This window comes from Notamacropus eugenii, chromosome 2 (assembly GCF_028372415.1).
Source record: "Notamacropus eugenii isolate mMacEug1 chromosome 2, mMacEug1.pri_v2, whole genome shotgun sequence".
NCBI lineage: Eukaryota > Metazoa > Chordata > Mammalia > Diprotodontia > Macropodidae > Notamacropus > Notamacropus eugenii.
The window spans coordinates 87,816,291-87,838,582 of record NC_092873.1 but is presented as its reverse complement, the minus strand read 5'-3'; the positions used below and the strand labels follow the sequence as shown (position 1 = coordinate 87,838,582).

General features: G+C 39.9%; 2 protein-coding genes across 4 annotated transcripts in view; one reads left to right on the top strand and one right to left on the bottom strand.

Moving 5' to 3' along the window:
• Positions 1-22,292, top strand: part of LOC140525897 (DLA class II histocompatibility antigen, DR-1 beta chain-like) — an 84,536-nt gene that overhangs the window by 12,727 nt on the left and 49,517 nt on the right. The window lies entirely within an intron of this gene.
• On the bottom strand, positions 15,417-19,768 carry LOC140525896 (H-2 class II histocompatibility antigen, A-F alpha chain-like). Its single transcript, XM_072641663.1, has 5 exons — positions 19,536-19,768; positions 18,201-18,449; positions 17,525-17,806; positions 16,896-17,093; positions 15,417-16,765 (listed from the first exon to the last, which is right to left on the bottom strand). The coding sequence occupies exons 1-4, from the start codon at positions 19,618-19,620 to the stop codon at positions 16,939-16,941; spliced, it is 771 nt and encodes a 256-aa protein (XP_072497764.1). The 5' UTR covers positions 19,621-19,768; the 3' UTR covers positions 15,417-16,765; positions 16,896-16,938.

Below are 22,292 nucleotides of genomic sequence, written 5' to 3'. Positions count from 1 at the left end.
ATGCAACAGAGTCCTCTCCCTGGTTTCAACAAAGGGATCCCTGTAAATCTCCTTCTGACTCACTGTCTGAGCCACTGCTGCCACTGATTCAGTCGCTCCCAAGGCCTGCTCCTGGTTTTCTGGAAACAAGGCTGGGCAGGCATCTGTACTGGACTATGCATCTCTCCCACCTGGGTGGAACAGACCTTTCCTGCTGACTTTCTAAGCTGTGTTGGGCTGGAAAATTGTTTTGCTCTATCTTTTTGTGGATTCTGCTTTTCTAGAATTTGTTTAGAGTACTTATTTCAAGGTATTGGGAGGGGTTTCAAGGAGAGCTCAGGGAAGTCCCTGCCTTTACTCCACCCTCTTGCCTCCACCTCTCCCCCCACCTCTGCTTAGACAAAGAAACACAGAAGCAAAGAATGCCAGGAGGTCCAGTCCCCATTCAGCCCCTTGCCTCCAGGCAGCTTATGTGTTTTCTGTCATGTGAAAGCAGTTGTCATAGGACAGGTGTGGAGAGGAAAAGCATGCCTTCTTACCACCATGGGAAGTCGAAAACAGAGACTTAAAACGGTCCCTACAAACAGTCCCTGCCTAATGGGAAGAGAGAATGTCAGACAATACAATCCTTGCTTTTCCATTCTTCTGAGTGGGCTGTTCTTCCCTACTCAGTGGTCAATTTTCTTCGAGACAGCCTGTCTCTCTGATACCACTAAAGAGATGTTTATGTCTTTGTAAAGTACTTTAGTATTGAACATATGTCCCTTTCAGTGGCCAGGAGGACCCAGTTCAGTTCCATTCCTGTATCCATGGGGAGTACTCTACTCAGAGCACATTAGGGGGCCTCATGATTTCCACCCATGACATACACATAACAATTAAATCCAAATATATAGTAAAGAAATACAGGACAATTTCAGTAAATGGTAGGGGGGCACCAGCAGCTGGGAGCATCAGAAAAAGCTTCATTTGAGACGAGATCTTGAGCAGAGTTTTGAAGTAATGTAGAAGAAAGTTTTCCAAACTGTTCCATTTTAGAGTATAGACCTCTAGTGTAGAAGCTGGGGCAATCAAAACAGTGGTCAATATTTTGGACATTTCTGGTATACACATAAATATATATAAATATCCTACGTATCACTTTTATCAATGCAAACAAAATTCCAATAAAATTCAACTTACTCAAGACTGATACAATATGTTTACTCCAAGTTAATGCAGTCCAGTGACTATTTAATACATTACTCAATAATCTGGTGAAAGTTGAGCTGGTGTATATTAATAATGATGGGATTTGTTGACCAATGCAAACCCTACTCAAGGTTAGCTCATAACATTCCTGAGAGCTATTGTAGGCTACTAGTTGCATTTGAAGGGGAACTTCAATTTGAAGTTGAACAATGTTGTTAAAATAATATAGTTTCAACCATGTCCCTCAGTATTTTTCTCTTCCTAGCATAATTAATACCCCAGTTCTTTTTTCTTTTTCTTCAATGACCATTCATTTGCTTTTTCAAAGGGACATTTTCATTACAGGGATAGAACAGAAGTAAGCATATTACTCTCCAGCACACACACACACACACACACACATGCATGTACACACACACAAACACCCTCAAAGTATTTAGGTTGCATGTTCCCTAATAACTCCTCAGTTCCTTGGAAGAGTGGGTTTAGACTTACATAATATTTACCTCACCAAGTTCACTTCTAAATGTGACATTTTTGAGGGATGGATGAATCTCCATTTCTGCTACTTCTGGGTTAATTCCCAAAGGTGTCTCCTCATAACCTTTTTCCTCATAACCTTGGCATGCAAACCCTGGCATGGACTCTGGCTCCAGGACTCTAATAGCTTAATCTCTTGACCTTTCAAAGTTCATAAGGTCATATGCTTCTTTAATCTCCTTCACTTAAAACCCAGATGAGAAAGCACAAAGGCAAAGAACTAAGATTAGTTTCCATGGGTCACATAACTTCCTTGGTAAGAAAAGGCCCCGAACTTTCCCCCAACATTGTTGTTTCTCCTTCAGTATTAGCAAGGCATGAAAGAGAGGAAAGAAAGCTAGAGATCCAGGCCCTGCGTGACTGGAGAGTTTTGAATGCACCCCACTTTCAATGATACAACCAATCCTAAAGCTTCCTTACCACCGTCTAGCTATTAATTTGGAATTAATTACATAATATCCAAGGTTACTCAATTCCCCATCATGATTTTGTCCTGAGAGCATACTTCACATGTTTCTAAAGACTGCACTCATAAGTCAGATCCAATATAGTTTTTAGATGTTAAAATGTTTAAAATGCCAACTTCAGTACCAAAAGAAAGGCATCTCCATGCACATAGAGGGACATAAGAACAAGATTGTCTATGAAATTGAATTTCTTTTTATTTTTTAATGTTTTTCTGCTACAAAATCATTCATTTCTGATCCAACTAATCTAATTTTATGAGAGTCCTGTTATGTATATGGTTACTCTTTTTTCCCCTTAGCTCCTTATTCTTCTTTCAATTCTTTCTTGCCCAGATTTTCTTTCATTCTCAACGTCTTTCTTTATTTCTTCTAAGTAATGTTGTAGTGCTTGTGGAAAATCCCTTTTTTCCCCTCATTTGAGTCACTGCCTGTGGTTGTTGCAGTCACTTTCCATTTTCAGGAATCTCTAAATTTGTAGTAATATTTGATACTGTTTAGTTTTTTCTTTGATTTATTCATCTCTTCAACTTTATTTCTGAATTGGAGCTTTGTAAAGGAACCACTCTCCACCCCAACTCTGCTTTTGCATGGGATTTTTAGATTCTGAATCATTTCTACCTGGTCCATTTAATAATAATTTATTCATTAAATAATTAGTCTCAGTTTTCTTATGAGCAAAATAGGGATAATAGCAATAGCTTCTTCAAAGAGCTGTGAAGAAAAAATGGGATTGTATATGTAAAATGAAAATCTTAAAATATTAAATAAAGAATAACAGCAACCACTTTTTAATATGATCTCCTTGTACACTACAAACTTATTACATTTTAAATGACAGTCTCTTGTCTTGAGAAATATAAGGAGCCACACAGTTTTTCAAGTTGTTACAAGAATAGAAAAATTCATTTTTCAAAATATACAAGTTGTGTGATAAGATGAGGGGGAGGGAAGAACAGAAAGTACTTCTGTATTACTTCCAAACATGTTGGCTTTCTAGTGCCAAAATTCTTCAGAGTGTTTGAGATCACAGAAAAAATGGTCGTTTTCCTTCTTAATAATGAGAATCATTGAGCAAATTCATTTGTAATGAGAACATCCTCCTGAATTTTCTGGATTTGGTGGATTCCTCAAATAGATTACTCCAAATAAATCAGTGCAAGGGAAAGGTAAAGAACCAGCAAAAGAGAGGAGGGATGGGCAGACATGTGGGAGGAGAACAGGAGAGAGTGTTGTCATGAAAATCCAGAGAGAAGAAAATATCAAGAAGACAGTGATTAACAGTGTCAGAGACTACAGAAAGTTCATGAAGGATAGAGACTGAGAAAAGATCATTAGATTTGGAAATTAAGAGGCAATTGGTAACTTTGGAGAGGGCAGTTTTGGTTGAATGTTGAGATCAAAAGCCATATTGTAGAGGGTTAGGAAGAAAATAAAAAGAAAGGAAGTAAAAGTTCCTATGTAAATGGTTTTCTCGATGAGTTTAGCACCAGAAGGGAGGAGAAGTACACAATTATAGTAAAACACTGATGTGCAGATCATACAAGAGTTTTTTGAGGATAGAGGATACATGAGCATGTTTGTAGACCGTAAGGATACAGAGAGTAGACACAGAGCTGAAGACACATAAGAGAATGGAGATGAGAGAGAAGGCACTCTGCTGGAGAAGATGGGTTGGAATGAATAATCACTTGCAAGATCAGGACCGTCTCTGTGTTTGGCTAGGGGGGTGGAGGAGTAGGCTATGTGAAATTAGTACAATGAATAACTGTGAGTAAGGGTTCTTGAGGGAATATCAGTATGTATATTGAAGTCTCCCCCATAGAAAGGCAGATATTGAGGAGAGAAAGACTGAGGCAAGCATTGAACTCACTGAGTAGAGAAGGAGAATGTTCTAGAGGTTGGTAAACAACAGCTACCAGAACTTTGATTAGCTTGTAGATATGGATTGAGTGATCGTCAAAGGTTGAGAGGATAGTGGTAGAGAGAGAACCTGAAAGTAGCTATATGGAAAATGGAGTGTTCTAACTCTTCTGTTTCAACTGGTGAGTTAAAGAGGATGAGTAAAGTGCAGCTGGTGCTGAAAAGGAAAGTCATGCAGGCTGTGTTACCAGGAAGGAGCCAGGTTTCAGTGAGAACCAAAAGATGGAAGGAGTGAGAAGAAAAAGATTTCACCTGAAGGCAAAGCACATTGGGTCACTTTAGAGTGGGAATTTCAGTAGACTGGAACGAGGTATGCTGGACAATATACTTTTAAGTTTAAATTGCATTATGAACATTTTCTACATCACTTTAAGTCTAGACAACCAACAAAGCAAATCAGGCTCTGATTTAGAGAATTCTGATTTCCAAAGGGGTAAATGCTTACATTGAAAATTTAGCAATTGAATCACATGATCTCATAAGAGTGTGCTCCAGTGAATCCCCGGCTGAAGGGAGTGGGAATAAGGTACCAGACAGTGGGAGACTGAGCATGGGGTTGAGCAGCTCAGGTTCAGAATTATTGAGGTAAAGAAAGTATGGGGAACATTGTGAGGCATTGAAGAATGAGTCAGAGTTTTACCTCAGATTGGAGTTCTCTCATAACCAGAAGCAATCAAGGGTGTGGGGTAGGTAGGGGATAATTGCTGGGAGCTTAAGGAATGGAGTTACTCCCTTTGGCCCAAGGCTAGACACCAGACTGAATATTTGATGAAATAGCATTTCTCTTCTTCCTGGATGACTCTGGAGGAGAAAGTAAAGGGATGGCTTTGCACAGCTCTGCTTCACTTAAATTCAATTCATTTGCCATTCAAGACATCATCCTTCCAATATTTAATTTTCTTTATACTATACCAAGTGACCTATGTCTACCAGTTTAGGGAAAATAGCCATTTATCAGATACTTATATTAGTGTCACAGGGAAATCGATGGCTGGTTTCTTATGGGAAGTGGAAACAGAAAGCAGGGACAATCACTCTAGTGTGGGTTCTTGGAAGTTCAGTTCCTATCCCTGAACCCTTCTAACAGGGTGAATTGGTGTTTGTTCCTTTTCCTAAATTGAAGTCAGCATCAGCAGGGACTTTCCAAGCTCAGTTCCTTGTGGTACTGTGTTGACCAATTAACTACCAAAATTCTGAAATGTCATCAGTTACCAAGTGAAACCACTACTTGATAATACTTTTTGTGGTCTTTCCCCTTCCCCAGGCATTCATTCATTCATTTATTCAGTAGACATTAATATTATGTTGAAGGTATATAATGTGAAAGCCAGTAAGCCTAGAGTGTTAGTTGCAGTGGGTAGAGAGCTGATCTTGGAGCTAGTAAGACCAGAGTTCAAGTCCTACCACTTACTGACTGTGTGATTCTGGGCAAGTCACTTATACTTTTAGACCAGCAGTGTGAAACTCAAACAGAAACACACTACTAATTCATATATAAGGCTCACTGTTTGGCATATTAACTTAGTTACTTAAATTTAATGTTATTTATGTTTAATTCCATTTTAATATCGTTGAAAGCCCATGGGCTCTGTTTGACACCTTTGCTAGGCCATACTCTAAGGCTGTAAGTTGCCAAGTTTTCTCAGCTAGGAGTCTAGAATAACAAAATCACAGCTTGAACTTCAATACCTATTTTAAAAGCATTGCTCCAGATTTCAGAAGACACAAAGATTTCTGCCTTCAAGGAGCTTCTATCCAATTAGAGTGCTTATAATCAATCACATGCCTCTTTTCCCTTAGAGGCCAGGCAAGGAAGAGGCTTGTTTTCTAGTGGTGTTTAACTACAAAATTTGTTCATTTTGTTGAAAGAATATTCTTAAAAGCTAAAAGTAGTCTGTTAGGAATTAACATAACCACCTCCATTTTGTTCTGCTATGTGAGGTCTCAGTATATTCTTCAGGGATAGCTTAAAGTAAAATGTCTGTCTCCTAATACTTTCCTCACCTCTCATTCTTCCCAGACCAAAGTATCTCTCCTTGGTCATACCTCCCTTAATTCATATTGTCTTCTGCTTTATTAAAATTTAAGTTCAGACGTCTCATTATTTTGGTATCTATCTCATTATTCAAAGGTATCCCTATTGCCAAGGATAGTGCCTGGCATAAAATAGACATTTCATAAAGATTTAGTCAATAAATATGTACTATGTTATGCACCTACTATACACTAAGCCCTGGAGATTCAAAAAGAGTGCCAGGCCTGGAATCAAGAGGACTTGAATTAAAAATCTGGCCTCAGACATTTACTAGTTATATGACCCTGGACAGACCACTGAGTCACTGCCTGCTTCAGTTTCCTCAGCTGTAAAATGGGGATCATAATAGCACATCCTTCCCAGGGCTACTATGAGAATCAGATGAGACAATATTTGCACAGTGCTTAACCTAGTGCCTGGCACATAGGAGATACTTAATAAATGCTTCTGCCCCCCCTCTCCATTCACAGCAACTACTATAAAAGATAGAAAATGTCAGAGTATGATATTCCAAAAGACAAAAGGCAAAGCTTGTAGCTGAGGTATAGCTTATGCTACAAAACTGAATATACACTGGGACATAATGATTAATACAATAAAGTACTTTCAGACATTTCTAATGAAAATATCAGAATTGAGTAGAAACTTTGAAATGAAAACATTTTTAACCATCTCACCTTCTCTATCCAAGATATCCCAAGATATTCCAGAACCTATCTGGAAACATCTGAAACTATCAGAGATGTCTCCTCTCTTACCACCCCCACTGTTTGGGATGCTGTCAATTAAAGTGGAATGCCAAAAACCATTCTTGTATCTTCAGGCTTAACTCCTTTTCACCATGTGCTAGTTACACAAAATACTATCACAATTAATGAACAGTAAATAAAGTCATTTATGCAAACAGATATAAAACAAATTAAATAAATTATACAGATTAGAATATAACAGAAAATATACAGATTAATTGAGCTCATTAGAAGGGAATGATATTCCAAGTCAACCAAGACAATGAAATTTCAATTTCACCCAAGGGAAATTATCCAAAGTCTCTAGGGAGAAAATCTAGCAAACAGGAACATGTGACAGAGCTAGCATTCCCCTGTAGGATGCCTTCCAAAGTTTATTGTTACTCTTTCTCACTTCACCATGTACCAGTAATGTTTTCTGTAAATACCTCTTTCTTCACACTGAATATGATGTTCATTTTGGGGTATGGCAAAAAGAAAAAAATAATGCTAATAAAGCTCTCGGCACTTTTGGAGTGGTCTTATATGATAAGAACTACTCAACTTTCCAAATGACCACTCCCTGTAGAGTATCTGGAATTGTTTCTGTCTATTCTTGAATAAGGAATAAAAAGTGTATTTTCTCTATAATATATCTGTACCAGCAGTGCCCTCACACAAGCACACAGCATCAAGTCATTGTTCTCTCTGCTAAGGAGGAAAATGTTATATAAATACTCTGTGTTTTCATTTCTAAAATATATAGGGAAGTGAGTTAAATATAAAAGAATACAAGTCCTTCCCCAATTGATAAATGGTCAAAGGATATGAACAGGCAGTTTTAAGAGGAAAAAATTAAAGATATCTATAGTCATATGAAAAAATGCTCTATATCACTATTAATTAGAAAATGCAAATCAAATACCACATCACACCTATCAGACTGGCTAACATGATAGAACAGGAAGATGGTAAATGGTGGAGAAGATGCGGGAGAGTTGGAACAGTAATTCATTGTTGGTGGAGATGTGAGCTGATCCAACCATTTTGGAGATCAATTTGGAACTATGCAGAAAGGGCTACAAAAATGTGCATACCCTTTGACACAGCAATACTGCTTCTAGGTCTGTGTCGCCAAGAGAGTATAAATATGGGAAAGGATCCCACATGTACAAAAATATTTATAGCAGCACTCTTTGTGGTGGTCAAAAACTGGAAATCAAGGGGATGCCCATAAATTAGGGAATGGCTGAATAAATTATGGTATATGAATGTAATGAAATACTATTGTGCTATAAGAAATAATGAACAGGAAGACTACAGAGAGGCCTGGAAAGAATTATATGATCTGATGCTGAGTGAAATGAGCAGAACCAGGAGAACTTTGTACACAGCAACAACCACAGTGTATGAGGATTTTTTCTGGTCGACTTAGAACTTCATTGCAATGCAAGGACCTATAAAATTCCCAGTGGTCTTTTAAGGCAAAATGCCTTCCGCATCCAGAGAAAGAACTATGGAATTCGATCACAGAATGTAGCAAATCATCTTCTTTTGTATTATGTTTTAGTTTGCTATTTGATTTCTCCCATTCATTTTAATTTTTCTATGCAACATGACTATGGTGAAAATGTATTTAATAGGAATGTATGTGTATTATCTATATAAAATAGAAGGTGGCAGGAGGGGGAAGGTGAGAAAAATATATAAATATGTGGTAGTGATTGTGGAACACCGAAAATAAAAAAAATAATAATAAAAAAATAAAAATAAAAAATGCTCTAAGCTTGAAGTAGGTTACAAGGAAAATACAAAGTTTATTCACTCTCAGGAAAATAGTTAACATGATATACCATATTAGTAACAAGAACCACACATATTATCATGTGATCATATCAAGAAAGGCAGGAAAGGTTTTGATAAGATGCAGTACTCATTTTTCTTAGAAACATTGGAAAATATAGGAATATATTTATATTTCCTTCATATGATAAGTAGCATCTACCAAAATCAAGAGCCAATATTATATGCAATGAGGAATAATTACAGATTTTTCCAACAGGAGGGATAAAGTAAGGAGGTCCATCATCACCCTTAATATTTGGTACAATGCTAAAATTTCTAGCTAGAGAAGACAGGAAGGAAGGAAGGAAGGAAGGAAGGAAGGAAGGAAGGAAGGAAGGAAGGAAGGAAGGAAGGAAGGAAGGAAGGAAGAAAGAAAGAAAAATAGAAAGAAAGACAGTAGCAGGGTCAAAATTATCAGGCAACTAAGCATGTAGTGGATACAGTGCCAGTCTTTTAGTCAGAATGTCCTGAGTTAAAAATCTGACCTCAGACACTTACCAGCTGTGTAACATTGGGCAAGTCACTTAACTTCTGTTTGCCTCAGTTTTCTCAAATGTAAAATGAGCTTAACAGCAACTACCTCCTAGAGTTGTTGTGAGGATTAAATGAGATAATAGTTGTAAAATGCTTAGCACAGTGCTGGGCACAAAATAAACACAAAATAAACTGTAGCTACTGTTGTTGTTATCATTTTTGCAGATGATATAATAGTTTTCTTTTCTTAGAGAACTATGGAAAGTAAACTAAAATTAATTGAAAAATTAGCATCAGTAAAATTTCATGATATTAAATGAATTCATCCCAATCACTAACCTTTCTATATTAAAAACAAAACCAGAAGGAAAAGTTTTTTTTTCTTAGAAAAAATACTTGGGGGTGGGGGTGGGGGGGTGGGGACAAAGCCAAGATGGCAGAGTAGAAGCAGGGACTTCTAGAGTTCTCCCTGCCAAACCCAGCCAAATACCTGTAAAAATCACTCTAAGCAAATTCTGTAGCTGCAGAATCCACAGAATGATGGAGTGAAGCAAATTTCCTACTCAAGCAAGCCTGGAAATTTGATGGAAGCATCTATCACTCAGGAATGCGAGCAGAGTGCCGTCCAGTGTGGGCCATGCAGGCACAGAGGGACCTGAGCAGGCATTGGTAGGACTGAATCTCTGCACCTCTGGTGGTTTCCAGATTTCATGACCTCAAAAGACTGAGGAAAAATTCAAAGGCCAGTGGAAAAAACTTGTCTGACCTGTGTGAGAGAATAGAGTGGTCTAGCCCCAGCCTGAGTGTGGTAGAGGGGGTAGAGCAGCAGCAGCAGCTGTTTCTGGAACTATAAGTTCAAAGATTGTGAATGGATTGAATGGCTGACAGTATACTCCCTACCCCCACTGGAAGCTGAGAACTACCTTGACAAAGAGCTCAAAAGTCAAGTGAATGGATGGGGGAATGATTGAAAACAAAACAAGAATCAAACTATAGAATCTTACTTGGCGAGAAGAAACACCAAACTATACAAACAGAAGAAGATAAAAAAATTCAAAGACCTTACATTTAAAGTCTCCAAGAAAAATATGAATTAATCTCAGGCCACAGAAGAGCTCAAAAAGGATTTTGCAAATCAAGTAAGAGAGGTAGAAGAAAAACTGGGAAGAGAAATGAGATTGATGCAAGAAAATCATGAAAAATGAGTCAAGTGCTTGCTAAAGGGGACCTAAAAATGCTGAGGAAAATAACACCTTTAAAATTTCACTAACTCAAATGGCAAAACAGATCCAAACATCCAATGAGGACAAGAATGCCTTAAAAAGTAGAATTGGCCAGATGGAAAAGGAAGTCCAAAAGCTCACTGAAGAAAATAATTCCTTCAAGATTAGAATGGAGTAGATGGAAGTTAATGACTTTATGAAAAATCAAGAAATTCTTAAACAAAACCAAAGGAATAAAAAAATAGCAGACAATGTAAAATATCTCATGGGAAGAACAGCTGACATGGAAAAGAGATACAGGAGAGACACTTTAAAAATCATGGTATTACCTGAAATCCAAGATACAAAAAATAAGATTCTAGATATTTCCGTTCAAGAAATTATCACAGAATATTTTCCTGATATTCAGGAACCAGAGGATAAAATAAATATTGAAAGAATCCTCTGATTACCTCCTAAAAGAGATCCCCAAAGGAAAACTCCTAGGAATATTGTAGCCAAATTCCAGAGTTTCCAGGTCAAGGAGAAAATATAACAAGCTGCTAGAAAGAAATTATTCAAGTATTGTGGAAACACAATCAGGATAACACAAGATCTAGTAGCTTCTATATTAAGGGACTGAATGACTTGGAATATGATATTAAAGAGGTCAAAGGAGCTAAGATTAAAACCAAGAATCACCTACCCAGCAAAACTGAGTATCATACATCAAGGGGAAAATTGGCTACTCAATGAAACAGAGGACATTCAGGCATTCTTGCCAAAAAGACCAGAGCTGAATAGAAAAGTTGACATTCAAATACAAGAATCAAGAGAAGCATGAAAAAATAAACAGGAAAGAGAAATTATAAGGGACTTACTAAAGTTGAACTGTTTACATTCCTAAATGGAAAGATAATGTTTGTAACTCTTGAAACTTTTCTTAATATCATTGTAGTTGGAGGGATTATAAAGGTAGAGATCACAGGGGGTAAGTTGAATATGAAGGGGTGATATCTAAAAAATAAAATTAAGGGGTGAGAAAGGAATATATTGGGAGGAGAAAGGGAGAAATAGAATGGGGTAAATTATCTATCACATAAAAGAAGCAAGAAGTTTTTCAGTGGAGTAGAAGAGGGGGGAGGTGAGAGGGAAAAAGTGAACCTTACTCTCATTGGATTTGGCTTATGGAGGAAATAACATGTACTCTCAATTTGGTATGAAAATCTATCTTACAATACAGGAAAGTAGGTGGGAAGGGGTTAAGCAGGAGGTAAGGAGAATGATAGAAAGGATGGCAAAAGAGAGAAGAGGGTAATTAGAAGTAAACATTTTTGAGGAAGGAGAGGGTCAAAAGAAGGAACAGAATAAATGGGGGGACAGAATAGGATAGAGTGGAATATAATTAGCCTTTCATAACATTGCTGTCATGGAAGGGTTTGGCATGACTACACATGTGTAACCTGTTGGGGGTGTAAGCTGAGTTTTCACGTGGACAGTCTCGGGCAGGTAAAAGTGAGGACTTCTAAACCTCAGACTTCTCACGAGACCCCCCAGGGAACAGCTGGGGATTGATGTGTGAAACACGGGCTATCTCATGCATTTCCACCTCTTCTCAGTGGGAAACTTGCTGGGGAGAGCATCCCACCCTTGAGATTGGCCCATGGTCTGAGCACACCTGTTGTTGATTAGCTAGGGGCTGAGAGCATGCACGGTATTCACGTGCAAACTATGCGGCAGGAGAGCTTAAGTAGGGACAGGAAAGGCTGAAGGCACTCTTCCTGCTGAGGGGCCCTTGGAGGGAAGAGGGTCCCTCCCATCTTCCGCTCCCATCCTCTTGCTGTATGATCCTTGCCCTTGGGAGGAGGAGGATTCCTCTCTCCTGGGGAAGAATTTCACCCTGCATATGGATATGTAACTAAGAGCCTGAATAAAGCCTAACCCTTGTTTGACTCTGGAAAGTCTCTTCTCTCAATACGTTTATCTGGTTGGCCACCGAAGACCTGAGAAAGGTAAGAAGGCTCGGGTAGCTCATCGACCTCTAGGCTGAACAGTAACCTATATTGAATTGCTTACTTTCCCAATGGGGTGGGAGGGGAGGGATGGAAGGGGAGAAGCTGGAACTCCAAGTTTTAAAAACAAATTTTTAAAATTGTTTTCATATGCAATGGGGAAGTAAGACATACAGGCAATGGAGTATAGAAATCTTTCTTGCCCTACAAGAAAATAGAGGGGAAGAGAATAAGAGAAAGGAGCTTGTGATAGAAGGGAGTGTAAATTAGGGGAAGCAATAATCAGAATGTACCTGGTCTTGGGAGAGGTGGAGTGAAGAGATAGTGAGAAAATTTGGAACTCAAAATCTTGTGAAACTGAACGTTGAGAACTAAAAAATAAATTACTTAATAAAAGGAAAAAAATTTTAAAAACCAGAAAATATATTTAAAAAAAGAAAAAAAGCATCTCACAGATGACCAGCTGTTACTTAGATTTATGGTGGTCTAGGTAATTTGCCAAAATAATTGTTCTATACTCAGGTTTTCAGTCTACTGGAGTCATTGCTGGGAGACTCTGACCTCTAATTAGGAGAATTAGGCTTCTCCTTCTTACATTCAGGGACTTGCTAAAAATGCCTCAGAATCCTAGGGACAATGTTACCTTTGATTATAGTATAGGATTTCCATAAAAAAAGAGGAAAGTAAAAGAGGTGCTAATGCTCACAATGAGGCAAGTGAAAGATTTTGTCTGGGAGATAATAAGTGTTTAATCATAAATAATTGATGATTGGTCATTTATTTGCAAATAGAAAGCCAAGATACACCTGAAAGGATCATATCATGCCTTGGAGAATGATTTAAACAGCATGAAGTAACTTAAAATAAGCTGGAAAGTTTATAGGGATATTAATAAATTTCCAAGGCTGTCACCTCCTGAGTATTATCTGATCAAACTGCTGGTAAAACAGACTTGGGCCAGCTCTAGTAGCAGTTGTTCTCTCTGATACAAAATCTTCTCTGGACACCAGTTTTCTCCTTCTGCTGCTGTAACAATAATTTCTGTAGCACCTGTTGTCTTTGATGCCAGAATACTCTTACCATTCTGCAATTGAAACTACTCAGGTGGTTGTTTGTAAATCCGGTGCCATTACTGACAAATCTCCAGACTTTTTGAGATAACCATGTTTCCTACTAAGGGAGAGGCAACCATGCAAACAAAGGCAACCATGGGTCCCAGCTCAGGCTCATCTGATCATGTCACAACCTCTCCCCTTATCAAAAACACTGTTACCATAATGAACAGAACCTCATGGAGTACAATCTAAAAGGACCTTGTCCTTTCCCTCCCTCACTGGAATCGTATCTTGCTAGGTGGAGTGCTGAAGTCCTGCGGTGAATGACCAGAAAATGTGTTCTTTTAATAGCTGTGCCATCAATTAAATGATCAGTTCTTCCAGTTAAGAAGCCAATTAGAGGACCTTTCATGAGGAATCATACATGGCTGGAAACCAGCCACTCAGAACTCCACCTTGTGCCTCATAATAAGGCAGAGAATATCTCCTAATACTCTGTACAAACCCATGAAATGCTACCAAAATATGAGCAAGGTCATGATAAATGGGCTCTCTCCTTTTAATATATACTTCTCCCCTACTCCAAACCTATTGCTTTCCTCATTCTCCTCCTTTTTTCTATCTCCCTTCATTCACCCCTCTTTTTTATACCCCTTGTGTAAGACCCTTGTCCCTGCTCTCTTTACCTGAATCCAGTTCTTACTATCAATGACCTGTGGAGCAAGACTCCTCGCTGCTGTCAATGCTACTCACAAAGAGATTGGTTTTTTTTCCTATCCCTGTGGACCTTGGACTATAATACTTCTCCTTTCCTTTTTATGGTAAATTCTTGGGGTAGAAACACTGTGCTCCTGGTCAGTCTTGCTGAGCTGATTTTTAAAAGAATGTTATTGCATGTGGTTAGGCACACACGGTAATTAGCAAGACAATCACAAGATATTACAGAATTACAGAATACAGTTTTCCCCCCTGGTTTTAATTATAAATCCTATTGATATTTATTTGTTTAGAGATACTCTTGGGCAGATACACAGGGCAATCTGTCAACCAGATGTCTAAGTATTCTCATTAATGCTCCATTCTTTTCTACCAGCAATGGAGGAAACAGAAATCTGAAGCATGATTTCAGCCTCAAAGACCAAGATGGAACAATAGCAAATAATACGTTGAAAAATACAATTAATTGTTAACTTGTGAAGTATGGTTTTGTAAAAGCTGTAGGATTCCAAAATTTAGTGGTAGCTACAGTAGTCAGGAAATGCTTCAGGAAGCAACTGGAATTGCACCCAGGCGTAGAGGGATGGGAAGAATAAGTGGAATGAGACTGGAAGGGGAAATTCCAGGCAAGTGGACTTCATGATCAAGGGCACTAAGATGGGAATTAGCACAAGGAGTGGGCATGGGTGCGAATGAGAGCAGTCTGATGAAAACAGAGATGTGTGTCAGGGAGCAATGATTTAGGTAGGGTGAGGTAAGATAATGATGGGAGAGGGCAGGCACTGCACCCAGGTCAGACTTGATATGATGGCAAATATGGAGTCATTGAAAGTTAACATCAGTGTAATTATTTTATTGACTACAAATTCAAAATGCTTGAATTTTATTAAATTGGAAGGTGATTGGTTTATTAGGTCTGATCCCCTCTGTGACCCAAATTCTTCTTTCCAACTTCCTCTCTGAGAGAATTCTACATGCCATATCAATCCATCAACGGGCAGCTGATGGATAGTCTTCTCCCCAGGTCCCTGCACTGTCGCTGGTTCCAGAGAAGCTGTAAAAACATGGATATTACTACAGCCTCCTCGGATAATACTCACCCAAGGATAAAGTCAGGGAGATATCAACCCTCATCTCCTAGTTCTCAATAAATTACTTTTGTAACTCTTTAAGATTTAAGTATTTCTTATCCAAACCTACCAAGAAAAACTGAGAAGCCTATATGTATGTAACTGCAAATAAGGAAGTTACTCAACTTTACCAGAATTTATTTATTTATTTAATCTGTCAGACACTGTGCTGGGTCTGAAGATACAAAGATAACAAAAACAAAAGCCTCAGAACAGTCTCTGTCCTTAAAAATCATACTCATTGGAGATGGGGAGAGTCAGGGATGGGGAAAACCACATACAAAGGGAATAAAATATAAATGATACACAAAATAATTTCTAAGAGGAAGTGCACTAGCAACTGGTCATATCAGGATAGGGTTTCATAGGAGAAGACATGAGCTGAGCTATGAAGGAAGCTAGGATTCTATGAGACAAAGGTGAGAGGGAAGGCATTCTAGGCACAGGCAACAGTCTGTGCAAAGACATGGAGACTGGATGTGAAATGTTGATCAGAGATTAAATATCTTGTATAACGAACAGCAAAAAGACCTCTTTGGCTGCAAAGTAAAGCCCATAATTCCAGTTGTGAGGGGATTTTAAATCCAGAGGAGCTTGTATTTTATTCTAGGGGTGGAAGTTACTAGAGTTTCTTGAAGAGTTCAAGGATATGGTCATACTTGTGATTTAGGAGATTTTCACAACTGTGTGGAAGATGGATTAAAGGAGAGGAAGTGATTTAATTGCAGTCATCCAGGTTAGAGATGACAAAAACCTAAGCCAGTGTGTAAGCCATGTGAGTAGGGAGAAGGGGACTGAAACAACATGTGTTGTGGAGATAGAATCTTCAAGACTCGGCAACTGATTGAATGTGAGGAATGAGGGATACAAAAGAGCAGAGGATGATTAGGATTATGAATCAGGGTGACTGGAACGATGCTAGTGCCCTTAACAAAATAGAGAAGTTAGGGAAAGGAGAAGTGGTGGGGAAAAGTTAATGTACTCTGCTTTTGGACATATTGAGTATGAAATGGTTATGAGATATACAGTAGGAATGTCCAATTTGCAGTTGGTGATGTTGGAAACTACAGCTCAGTAAGAAACTAGGGATAGATATTTGTATCTGTATCATCTGTATAGAGGTAATAGTTGAACCCAGGGAAGTTGGCATGATGAGTAAGCTTACTCACCTGAGGAGAATATCAGAACTGAAAGAAGGGGGTGCCTAGACATGAATCACCCTAGAGAGTCTACAGGGAAATTAGAGACCACACTAGCTCGTCTGCCTTACAAAAGGAGGAGATTAAGGGGAAGTCAGCAAAGGGAAGGTATAGGTGGAATCAGTCAGAAGTCCAGGCAGTTAAATGGAGGGATGAACAGACAGAGGAGGTGCTCAAACAGGTGACAGAATGCAGCATCTTCAGCCAGACCAAGGTCAGGGACAGGGAGCTGGGCTCTTCTTGTGTTCCTCCTCATTCAGAAAGTTGTTATCTGCAACAAGAGATGATTTATAGAACAGTCTCTGTTCCTAAGTGAATTCCTCCAATACCTCCACCACCACTCCTATTGTGATTCCTTATTCTCCCCATCATCATAGGATTAATTTTTCTTTTAGTCTTACCTCCAGTTCTCCCTAGTTCCTCACTCTCTTTCTCTCAGGTGATTCACAGAGGTCCTTGATGTTGGATCCTACTGCTGGAACGCATGCCTCTGATTATAAGGATGGTGCCCGCAATGATGCCCACCAGGCCCACCGCCAGACCAAGGGCACAGACCACAGTTTCTGTTGTCTCTGGCACTGGGGATGGAATCTGGGGTTCTGAGGAGAAAAAGTAAACATGGAGCAAGAGGAATGTTATCTTTGAGATGCAGAGAATACAGGAATTCAAATTCTTGGAGGAAGGTATTATTGGGATACTTTATTCATATAGGAAAGACTATTTGCGGGAAGAAAACTACAGACAGGACTAGTGGATCCTCGGAGGGAAAAAGGGAAAAAGGGAGAGACAAGCAAAAGAGGAGTTACAGTAATATATCTATACAAAGAATTTTATCATTAGCATTCACATGACCCTGTGTAGATCAGGAGATAACACTATCTCTGTTTTACAAAGGAGACTTAAGCACAGATAAATTAAGTGTCTCGCCAAAGATCATAGAGTTGGTTGGTGGAAGGGACAAGATTAGAATTCAGCTCTTTAGATTTCTAGTCCAGAGTTATTTCACTTTACCAGGACAAAAGATTCATACCCCAGTGCTTGAGGAGTGGCTGCTCCAAGCCCCAGTGCTCCACTTTGCAGTCATAAAAGTCCTCTGTGTTGGGGAGAAAAGTGAGGTAGTAGAACTTGCGGAATTTGTGGTCAGGCCGAGAGTAGAAGTCTGTCTCAGACACACCAGTGGTGATCACTTGGCCATTACGAAGCCACTTGATGTTGACCACTGGAGGGAAGATGTTGTCCACCAAGCAGATGAGTACGTTTGGCTGGCCCAACTCCACAGGACTCTCTGAGAACACAGTCACTTCAGGGGGCACTGAAAACAGAAAGGGGAAGTGGCTCATCTAAGGGCTTTCATACCCCACTGAGACCTTTAAATAAGACTGATTCTGAAAACTCTTTCTCCAGGGTTTCATTTTGTAACCCCTTGCCTGCTTCCTCATCCCCTCTGCTAATGCTGTTCTGTATGGGAAAAAGGCCTGTGATGACAATCTGCATGAATGCTGGGACAGGAGGCCTACTGTGGAGGCTGGGAATGTGTCAGGATGACCCACAGGGCTGGGGTGACATGATGAAGGAAACATGGAGAGAGGAGGTCTGGGATGGCCTGATGACTTCTAGTGCTAACCATGGTGGCAGAGTGGTCTGACGTCAGTGAGGAACCATAGGAAGGGTAGCCAGGGAAACAGAGTAAGGAAAGTGATCAATACCACTGATGGCCCTGCTTCTGTTGGAGCGTTTGATCAGGATGTCCAGGTTGTACTTGCATGTGGCTTTTTCACGCAGCCCTCCCTGAGGGTCAAAGCTGCTAAAATGGCTAAACTCTGGAAGCCGCCACACAGTCTCCTTCTTCTGCAGGTCTACATAAAACAGCTCGTCCTCATCAAATTCCTGTGTGTACTGGCCTGAGGACTCATAGGACTGGTATACACCTGTGCCGTAGATCCCCACATGGTCAGCTGAAAGATGGATATACAGGGGAGAAAATTAAAAAAAAAAAACTGAATTGCACTTGTGATCATAACACACCAAGGATCCAAGTTCTGGGATGAGGACATCAGGACAGGTGTTTACCATAGCACCTGAACCAGACAGGTGTAGATGATAAGAAACCTATTAAGAGTGCTGGTCCTAGAATTAGGAAGACCTGATTTCAAGTCCAGCCTCAGACACCAGCTGTGTAATTCTCATCAAGTCATTAATCCATTTGACCCAGTTTTCTCAACTATTAGACCTACCTCCTTGGATTGTTGTGAGGATCATATTTATAAAAGTGCTGAGCAGAGCACCTGGCCCATTGCAGGTATTATATAAATGCTTATTCCTGGTCCCTTCCCTCTTTTGTCCTGGATCCTTCAATCCTGTGTCCCATGTACCTCCTTTCTTTTTATCCTATAACATCCTATTATGGCTTATTTGGATGATATTTTTCGGTAGAGTGCAAGTCAGAGGGAGGACACAGGGGGTGGAAAACTAAGGAACAAGGTATTAGTCCTCAAAAAAAATCTGTCTTTTATGTCTTCTGTGCACATAGGGTCTTGCACAGGTCATTACTGAAGACTTCTCAAATAGAGCTCAGAGTCCACTAGAGGAATATGCCTTCAACCCAGAAATGATCCATGAGTGGGGAATGGTTGAGGTGGGGCATGAAATGAAACTCAAAAAAAAAAAAAAGTTGGAAATCGAATGCTAGTTATGTGCTCTTGCCCACCTGTTTCCATGTTGGGCCTCTTCTTCAGGAATGGTGGCAGAATGTAAGGCCATTTAGGAACTAAGTTTAGCTACCCTCCTGTGCCCTACTTTCCTAATCTCAACCACTTCATATCTATCTGCCCCTTAAGAGCCTGGGATGAGTTTATGATGCAGTCCTGGCCTCCCTGAGGGAATGAGGTCCCATAAGTCAAAAATACTAAGTAACCTCAGGACCCACAGGAAGGGACATGTAGGGAGTCTGTCTCTCCAATCTGCTTTACTGACATCTCCTTCCCCATCCCTCTATTTACCTCCCTCCCTCCCCCCATCAGTGACTTTTGTCACAAACTTGCCTTCAATGGACTGAGAATTTCCTTGGGGACTCAGCAGCACAACCAGTGAGAGGGTCCTTAGGATCAGCACTCTGCTGGGAGCCATTCTATCAGGAACTTATCAGTTACTAATAGCCCCAAATAAAGAGATACAAAGCAGGGAGGCAGATATTAGTTAGAAGGCAAGGGGTAGGGCAAAACTTCATAGGGAGGAGCCAAAGCCTGAACCAGCCACTTGCAAACCAATTAGAAAAATCTCTTCAGCTGACCTCCCTGTTGCTGGGTAAAAAGGTACTGGAAGAGACCTGTAGGGCAATTCAGGAAATTCACTTTGCCTAGCTAGCCCTTATCAAGCAATAATCCAAACAATTTATAAGCATGTATTAGTTGCCTATTGTATGCCAGACACTGGAGACAGAAAGACCAAAGTCAATCCATGTTTGACTTTAAGGAATTTACATTTTCCTAGAGGAGAAACAACACAAGTAGGTAAAAATATATTTCCAGAGGAAATACAAGGCAATTTGTGAGGTGGCAGTGGCATAAATACCTGGAGTGGAGGGAGGGACGGTTATTAGAAAATGATTGATACAGGAGGTGATCCTAGAACTTGGAAGTGATTCTAAAAGTTTTCCACCTTATAGGGGTAGTAAAGGAGAGCATTCAAGGCATGTGGGACAGATAATTCGGAATGGTATGAGACAGTAAAGAAGCTGGTTTGGCTGTACCATACAGTGTGTGTGCACTGAATAATGTGAAAATTATACTGAAAAGGTAGACTGGAGTCAGACTGTGAAGTGTTCCAAATGCCAAATGAGGAATTTGTAATTGATCCAAAAGAAATAGGAAAAGTCTAGTGCTTCTTGCTAGATGGCACAATGGAGAGAGCACTGGGCTCAGAATCAGGAAGTTCTGAGTTCAAACTAGCTGTGTGAGTCTGGGCAAGTCATTTAACTACTGTTGGCAATCAGTTCCTTATCTGCAAAGTGGGGACAAACTGGAGAAGGAAATGGCAAACCACTCCAGTGTCTTTGCCAAGAAAATCTCAAGGACAAGTCTGTGAAGTGAAAGCCAGAGCCCACTGATCAACAGTGCTTCTTGACCCGGGAATGACATAGTCCCATGTGCCTTAAAAATACATATTTGGCAACTGTGTGAAGCAACCTTGAGAATCTAAAACTACAGGTGACAATACAGGCAAAACAGCCTGAGAACCTAGACCTGTTTGTATGAGAGTCCTCTGTTCAACACACCTGAAGTGCACTATAAATTGAGGAATCATTCATACAATAAATATTTACTGGGAATGTAACAGGCACACAAATATAAGAGCCCTGGGAATGGCAGCATCCTGCACACCACCCGTCTTCCTTATATTGGGCCCAAGATTTCACATCTGTAGTTAACTCCTATGGAGAAGTGGTCTGCCAGCTCCATCAAGAGATGACAGCCTAACAACTGTCCTCCCACGGCAGGCAAGTCAGCCTAGCTGAAATAGCCAGGCCCTCTGAGGGAGGGAGGCAGCATGTGCCAGGCAAATCAAACTACCATCACCATCTTGACTACAGTTTCTCCTCTGACACTGAAAGAAACAGTCCAGGACCCTGAACCCAAAGCCTCAGGAACAGCAAAGTTCCCAGCCGTGTGTCCTCACTCACCATCCTGGGAAGATGTCATCTGGCAACTACTCTTGAAAGTGCCACAACCACATCTTTTGAAGGTCCTGAAAAGAAAGTTCTTGATGCCAAAGTCCTTGGCACTCTTAAATGATTCAACATCAAAAACTAATCTGGGAGAGGGTCGTAGGTGTAGCTGGTTCCCATGGGTTGAGGGCTGAGGAGGGAGCAAGGTGGTGATGAGGAAGGCATGAGAGCTGGAGGAGGACATGGAGGGTCCCAGTTATTTTCACTAGAATATTGTTCTCAAGCAGCATTTTCCCCATTTATATTGGAATGCATGTAAGGTTGTCTTGTGTCCTGATTAAATACCATGTGCTTGAAGGTGAAAGAACTTATATTTCTGCTTACTAAGGTGCTCAGACATAGTCAAATTTATATTTGCATGATGTGATCCTTAAGTGGCTATGGTTCAAAGGCTGTTGCTGAAAATGTCTTCCTTCAGCAATAGATTGATAAGTATTAATCCAATAACAGACACTTGCCTAATTATTAGGTATGACTTCCTATTCAGTTTTACTCAATAACCCAGTTTATCATACTTTATATCAACTGAGTAGCAATTATGCTACAGATATTCCAAGTATATGGTAAACCCAAATCACACCTAACCCACTAGACTTCTCTGTCAGTCAGTTTCCCTGCTGATCTTTGACAGTATCATTTACTGTTCCAAATTCAAAAAACATATCCTGGAGCAAACCATTATTTAGAATAAAGGCTAGGTAAAGCACAAAGCAGTTAATTTTTCTGTGGAGCCCTCTGACAAACTGGATCTCTTAATGTAGGCGGCCTGTATACAGTTACCTGCAGTATATTTCCTGTTTGGAAGTATTAATTCTAGTATCGGCAGGAATCCCTCACTCCACCCTCCAAACATAAAACATGCAACACACACACCCAGACCCACACACAGACACACACCAACTCTGTGAACCCTTCGTAGTGGTTGGATTATAGTCATTACTGGATTATACTCCTATGAAGGAAATCATAAGGTCTTCATATTATGACTTTATTTTTAATAAATAGGGGGAAACAGGGAGAGAGTAGGAGGAAGTGGCTCCAGCTATGCTGCTGCTCTTTGCCAGCAATTTCACAT